Here is a 7,870-nt window from a genome sequence, read left to right as displayed (position 1 = left end):
GGGGGGGGGGGGGGGGGGGTGATTATGTGAGACTATATTTTGGCTCTCAAGTTCTCTTTAATTAGAACTGTATTGAGATGATTTGACTTTTGATCAGGCAGACTAAACCTCATACCCTCAGTAAGCACCTTTTGCGGTTTTCAGTGTTCACTGTCCTTTCACTGTTAAGTGAAGGCATCCAGTACTGCTCTGAGATTCATTACCATATGCACAGATGCTCGAAATGCTGGCCCAATTTATCTCATTAGAATTCCAGTGCAAATATTCCTGTCCAAAGTGACCTTTGATTCAAATCTGGAAAACAAATGGAGCCTGTACATCAGAGCTCAAGAGAATGTTTTATTCTGGCAATCGCAAGCATGTGCACATTTATAATACAGACACCGCTCAATGTCAGCGAGGACATCAGCCATGGGCGTCTGAAGCTAATATTTCAGCCAAATCTCAACGTCACTTTAGCATTTGCTGTTGACTTCTGGTGAACAAGACAAATCCTGTTTCTCTAAACAGATCAGATATCATCCTTATTCAAAAGGACGTGTGACACAGAAATTTCAGCAACCAAAAATATTCGGCAGAAAGTGAACTTTTGGTTTTGGAGGGCCAAAATCATTGACTGAAACGGTAATATTTCATTAGTGTTTCTTCAATGGTGCAATGACTGTGTCAGTGTCTATTTTGTGCACACAACATGGATAAACTATAACAGCTAAATATCAACTGTGTGGATGCTATGCTGGGCTAACAATATTGATTTCTTGTTTTTAATTCATCTTCATTAGATGAACCGATATCGATTTAAAGCTTTAAGCAATAAGCTTAATGTAGTTTTAACATGCTTTAATGTGCCATAACAGATCGCTCAGTTCAAGTGACAGTGCAGAGCACACAAGAACTGATCATGTCTTCCTCTTTACTACTAGTCATAGAGTGAAACAAGCATAAATGAACATTAGAAAGTAGCCATGTAGAAAGATACAGTAAAACTTTCTGAAGTGTATTGTTTTATGTAATCACTCAATCAGTGCTTCAACTGTGGAAAGACACCAATAAAATGTTACATGTTATGTTTGAATAAATTTGTCATGAAAACAACTAATTTGAGTAGAAACAATTATATCATTAAGAAGTTGATATTAAAACTGCCTTGTGCAATTTAAATTTGTGAAATTTAAACTCTTCGTTTAAACGTTTCTTGAGTGTTGATTATTAAATAAATGTGATTAATTGATTATTAAATAAATGTGATTAATTGATTGTTAAATAAACTTTTTTTTTTCCAGTTTCGGACAAATTAAAACTTCACTACTGCTCTAAGCTGCTCGAAACATGAAATTCACAAATAACTGCAGCGTTCAATAATTATCTTTAACACACAAGTCTCTTTGGTAGAGAGATGCTTGGTAGTACTAGGCTTGCTGCAATTGTCGGTGTTGACGGTGATACCAGTGTGAAGTTTTATGTCACTTGCCCACCACGGCATCATCCCCCACCGTCATTTAGATTATTTATAGTAATAAAAATAATTTAGTTTAGTTAGAGAACAGACACTACAATTAAAAACTGAACGCAGCTGCTCAATGCAGCGTGCCAAACGACAGTCACATCACAGATCAGATTTCATTTATCACAAGAGGAGAGCCAGTCGAGCAGACTGACAAGAAGAGTGAGGTGAGACAGACACGATGATAGCGGATGATTTAGTTTCGAAACCAAACGCAAAAGCACCTGTTTGGCAGTATTTTGGATTTTGAAAAGCCAGTTGACTTTTGCTGTTTATCTAAGGTGATTTTGGAAGATTTTTTAAACATTCGTTTCTTATTTTATTGGTTCCACAAGTGTTTGCTGATTGTTAGTTTATTTAAACTTTGTGTAATGCATTTATTTTATTTGACATCAAGGTGTATGCCGTGCCTCCAAGCTTTCATGTTAGTTTTACTAATAAGCGTTCTACGTTTCTTATTTATTTGGTTCCACAGTGTTTACTTATTTTCAGTTTTGTATACCTATTTAAACTTTGTGTAAGTTATTTGTTATTTTATATTAGGCATAGCCTATAGCATGGTGTATTTTTATTCGTTTTGTTAAAAGTTCTATGATTTATATATAGGTTAAGTGAGTTTGACTTTGTATTTTGTTGTTGCTTGAATTGCATTCAAGCAAAAATGCGCATGGTGCTTTTAAGCCATTTAAAAGCGAGGAAAGGTAAGGAAAAGCGGGAAAATCCCACATCCCACAGTGATGCCGATATTATTGGTGTTGTCACACACACCGATTAACGAGTGGGAAAATTTACTCACCGTCACAACCCTAGGTAGTACTACTGACACTGGTATTGTTACATTTGCTTAATATAATATTACTATCGGTACTAAAGTTCTGGCAAATTTTGACAATCTCAAATAACCCTAGTAGCTACAATCTAGAAAGAGATTCTTGTAAATCATCCCGTATACAGTACATGGGGTGTCGTGTGTAGGATATGATGTTGACTGTACCGAGATATTATAGTAAGGCTATATTAAACCTTCATCACTCATGTCTTAAACACCGTGTCACTGCATTCTCTTTTGATCTCGGGGACCAGCACACAGCAGAACTGCCCTGAAGCACAATAGTACGGCCCCTGAGAATCACACACAAGGCTGTGCTAAAAAGGCCTGAGGGAGTGTGAAGGGCAGAACTGAGGCAATTTGAGTCACCTTCCTTCAAGAGAGTAAGATTACAGCCCACAGCCTCAGCCTTCAAGGACTTCTGCAAGTTTACCACGTCCTCTAAACTACGTGCAAATTGTGTATCAATGGACTGTAAAATCTAATTGACTTAATAGTTAAGAATACTACACTAAAGAGCATATAATTAAAACCAGAATTTTACACAAATTCGTCTAAATAGAGATTTGCTTTTTCACTGACTGCCCATACATGAAGCTACAATAATATTCCTTAATGTTCTTGAAAAATTAAACCAATACCATAATACATTCATATGCAGCGCTTTCTGTATGAACTATTTTAATTAACCGCTTTAATTTTACAATCTTGATATATTTAAACAGACTAAACGAAACTTAACAGAAATTCTAAATTCCACCTATTAAAAAATGTTTCTCAAGATTTCTGCAGTCAATTATATTCCTTGGCTATTTTTCAATGCAAGAACAAATCTCATTTAAATCAGACGTGTTTAATAAAGGTCAGCAAACAACTTCAGCTCATGTTCAAGCTCACCAACATCCATGGCAGTCTCCATGAAGCTCTTCTGCCTCGAGGCAAACTCCGCCAGCAGCTTCTGCTGTCTCTCTCTGGCCCTTTGACGCCTGCAGATGTCAAAACAGAAATTATTTGCATCATTATTAGCTGTTAATTATGAAATGTCCATTTTCAAAGCCTATGAATGATGGGTTAGAATCAAATGGTTTTAAAATGTTGACATGTGATGATAACCTGACTACATTCGGTGACTGTTTGAAGGATAGATTTGGATGGATTTTGAAAATGAGCATATATTCACTCTCAGTCAATCATCAAGTCCAATGAAAATGCTCATTAGTTAGGGATGGACCAATTGAAATTCTGGTTGGTATATAGAACTTTCCATTTCTTGTTATCTCAAGATAGCAAATGTGATATTGATTTTATAAAGAGTTCATAAACAAACCCAATCCATTAATCTCATAGCATTATTTATGCAATTTTAACTTGCTGTGTAAATGCATATATGCCACCTCTGAACAGTCTTTGTAAATATACCTAAATGTAACTTCAGATACAGCTTCTGAAAACAATGTTACAGCCATAAAAAGTCTATGTTGAATCAAAACATTTCTTTCTAAAGCTACTTTTTGTTATGACTATTCAAAACAGATTTAGCATATGACTTTTGGGGGGTTTTCAGCCCAAATTGATATGTGATTAATCATCAATTAATTGGATTAAGGTCAGCACATCATGTAATTAATTAGACTGAAAACTGTAATCATCTGACAGCCCTAATAAATAAACAAATACGTATTATAAAGCTGGTGGTCAAAAACATACTTCCATAAGCTGTTTAATTAAGAACAAAGGGTAAGAATAATTTTGACCCATACAATGTATTGTTGGCTATTGCTACAAATATACCCCAGCGACTTAACACTGCTTTTGTGCTCCAGGGTCACATTCACGTAACGAGTTGTACCGTGACGAAGCTGCATTTTGGCAGAAAGTCGCTAAATTGCTTGTATTTTCAGTATTTTTCTTCTAGCCTCACATATTCTTATAATCAAAAATGTAAAAAAAATCCCTTTATTTGTGACAAAGGATTAGGCTTTTTTTGTTATTTTTTTTTACAACATACACGAACCGCAGCAAAATCTGGAAACAATGAAAATCCGCCAGCAGCTTCTGCTGTCTCTCTCTGGCCCTTTGACGCCTGCAGATGTCAAAACAGAAATTATTTGCATCATTATTAGCTGTTAATTATGAAATGTCCATTTTCAAAGCCTATGAATGATGGGTTAGAATCAAATGGTTTTAAAATGTTGACATGTGATGATAACCTGACTACATTCGGTGACTGTTTGAAGGATAGATTTGGATGGATTTTGAAAATGAGCATATATTCACTCTCAGTCAATCATCAAGTCCAATGAAAATGCTCATTAGTTAGGGATGGACCAATTGAAATTCTGGTTGGTATATAGAACTTTCCATTTCTTGTTATCTCAAGATAGCAAATGTGATATTGATTTTATAAAGAGTTCATAAACAAACCCAATCCATTAATCTCATAGCATTATTTATGCAATTTTAACTTGCTGTGTAAATGCATATATGCCACCTCTGAACAGTCTTTGTAAATATACCTAAATGTAACTTCAGATACAGCTTCTGAAAACAATGTTACAGCCATAAAAAGTCTATGTTGAATCAAAACATTTCTTTCTAAAGCTACTTTTTGTTATGACTATTCAAAACAGATTTAGCATATGACTTTTGGGGGGTTTTCAGCCCAAATTGATATGTGATTAATCATCAATTAATTGGATTAAGGTCAGCACATCATGTAATTAATTAGACTGAAAACTGTAATCATCTGACAGCCCTAATAAATAAACAAATACGTATTATAAAGCTGGTGGTCAAAAACATACTTCCATAAGCTGTTTAATTAAGAACAAAGGGTAAGAATAATTTTGACCCATACAATGTATTGTTGGCTATTGCTACAAATATACCCCAGCGACTTAACACTGCTTTTGTGCTCCAGGGTCACATTCACGTAACGAGTTGTACCGTGACGAAGCTGCATTTTGGCAGAAAGCCTCTAAATTGCTTGTATTTTCAGTATTTTTCTTCTAGCCTCACATATTCTTATAATCAAAAATGTAAAAAAAATCCCTTTATTTGTGACAAAGGATTAGGCTTTTTTTTTTTTTTTTTACAACATACACGAACCGCAGCAAAATCTGGAAACAATGAAAAACGTCAGATGAAGCTTCCGATGCCGTGTTTGATGACTCCAGACCCGGAAAATCAGATTAAATAAAATGTTCACCCCTACAGAAACCCATTTGTTCAGTGAAGAAAAGCCTGCTCATATTGTTTGTCTGTCTGTTTGTCCCTCATGACGTGTGTGAATATCTGGAAACCCTAATAATCAGTTTAATACCACAAATTCTGCCCACTGACAGCATACAACAAAGCCTTATAAATACCTGCCAACCTTGATTAGATGAGAGAACTGTGTCATTGTCAGTCTCTCTCCTTTGTTATTTGGATGGGAGGAACAGACACTTTATAGAGGGGCATAAACTAATACAGACAGGAAGGACACGCTTCAAGAGTTTCCAGCTGACAATGTCAGGGACAAACAAATGAGCAAAGTCCTCCAATACTGCTCTATGGTAACCTAGTCCAGACAACGCGCATGCTATAGTTGGTTTGGTTTGCAGGCAACATCTTTCCCATAATCAGATGCATAAACAACATGTTTAATTAATTCTAATGCTTTGAGTAAGAGTGATATATACATATTTGTGACCCTGGAGCAAATATGTCGCTGGGGTATATTTGTAGCAACAGCCAAAAATACATTGTATGGGTCAAAATGATAGATTTTTCTTTTATGCCAAAAATCATTAGGATATTAAGTAAAGATCATGTTCCATGAAGATATTTTGTAAATTTCCTACCGTCAATTTATTGACTAGTAATATGCATTGCTAAGAACTTCATCTGGACAACTTTAAAGGCGATTTTCTCAGTATTTAGATTTTTTTACACCCTCAGATTCCAGATTTTCAGTTGTATAGTTGTATCTCGGCCGAATTTTGTCCTATCCTAACAAACCATACATCAATGGAAAGATTATTTATTCAGCTTTCAGATGGTGTATAAATCTCAATTTCGAAAAATTGACTCTTAGGACTGATTTTGTGGTCCTGGGTCACATTTGATATTTTTGAGTGGAAATGAAACGGGGAGCGCACACACCTCTCTTCCTTGTCCATGCTCTTCTTATCTCCAGGACTGTTCTTCTTGGGCGGTATGGGGGGACACACTTTCCCACAGATGTCCTGGAGGCACCTCTTGCTGTGCCGGCTACGGGTGGCAGCTTTGGCCAGGATCCGTTCGATGGCTGTTAACCCATCTCCGTGCGTGTGATGGGCCGGATCCACCTCAGCCAGCCAGCTCAGAGACAGAGAGTTCTGCTTGGCAGACAGTTTCTGGTGCAGCTTGACCAGGAGAGACAGCATGCTCTCACGGATCTCCAGGATCTCGGTCACCAGCTGCGGAGGCGAGCCGGGCGGCAGCCAGCGAGAGGATGAGGACTTGGGCCGCACCGTCTGACTGGCCTCGTGGTTACTGCGGTTTATGATCTCCTGGAACTTCCTTCTGCGCTCCGCCACGAGACTGAATACCTGAGCCTCACGCAGGTTCTGCGGAGAAACCACAGACAGAATGAAAACCAGACATACAGCTGCAAGTGACAGCACACCCACGGTTACACAGAGGAGATTTGTTTGGTCATAGTCACTCACAGCAAGAAATTCACATGCTATTATTAAAGCAAAAACCCACTGGAGGGTGAGTCCGGCTGTTAAATCACTTTAATGCATGGTCTTAGCAAGGGCCTAGCGCTTTTATAAAATGTGTTAAGCGCAACATGATAAAAAATATCTTAAATTGTGTTCCGAAGATGAACGAAGGTCTTACGGGTTTGGAACAACACTCAGGTGAGTAATTAATTTGTGGGTGAACTAACCCTTTAAATGAGGCTCATCCAATCAGAATTTGGAGTTTGTGGATCTATTTTACAGTACATCTATACTGTATAACTCTTGACCAGAATTTTAACAATACATCTGTGTGTAATATATAGCTAAAATGCTGTCAATATCCTCACAGCTTCAATTCATGTCATCTTTAGGATATAGATTTTTGCTGTATTGCTTTTAAGAAACTGCAGATTCAGCACTTCTTAGTATCAAAAGATTTAAACTCGTAGGGGCTGTTCACACAGAAAAACACGAGACTCAAGCCAGAGGATGTTTACATCAAAAAACAATGGAAAAGCATCACATTTAAATGCAAAAACATGTTCTGTGTGTTCAGCCCCTTACAAAAATCCCATAAGGAAAATCCATGTCCTGAAATTTGTATGCAGCTAAAACGAGGATTCGGCTTTCTGAACCAGTAAGCAGCCCCAGAGGAAGAGCACTTTGTGTCCCATAAGAAACGGTTATTAGGCAAGTGACATTTGCTGCCCAACGAGGGAAACGTCTCGGTTACGTATGTAACCCTCGTTCCCTGAAGGAGGGAACGGAGACGTCACGTCGGAGGACCGACGAAATTGGGATCTCGCTTAGAGGGACCAATCTACT

The 7,870-nt window shown here is 37.4% G+C and overlaps 1 protein-coding gene across 1 annotated transcript in view; it reads right to left on the bottom strand.

Moving 5' to 3' along the window:
- The window catches only part of LOC107602287 (ubiquitin protein ligase E3 component n-recognin 3), a 39,003-nt gene extending 31,383 nt beyond the window's left edge, over nt 1–7,620 (bottom strand). The window contains exons 1-3 of the mRNA XM_016294747.1: nt 7,610–7,620; nt 6,480–7,022; nt 3,231–3,319 (exon numbers count right to left, since the gene is read on the bottom strand). Coding sequence (XP_016150233.1) covers nt 3,231–3,319; nt 6,480–7,022; nt 7,610–7,620 — 643 coding nt within the window. The remainder of the gene's footprint in view (nt 1–3,230; nt 3,320–6,479; nt 7,023–7,609) is intronic.
- Nucleotides 7,621–7,870: the final 250 nt, after the last annotated feature.

This window comes from Sinocyclocheilus grahami, unplaced genomic scaffold, assembly GCF_001515645.1.
Source record: "Sinocyclocheilus grahami isolate Dianchi unplaced genomic scaffold, SAMN03320097.WGS_v1.1 scaffold324.1, whole genome shotgun sequence".
Lineage (NCBI taxonomy): Eukaryota > Metazoa > Chordata > Actinopteri > Cypriniformes > Cyprinidae > Sinocyclocheilus > Sinocyclocheilus grahami.
The sequence above is the reverse complement of the archived record's forward strand: the minus strand, read 5'-3'. Positions and strand labels throughout refer to the sequence as shown.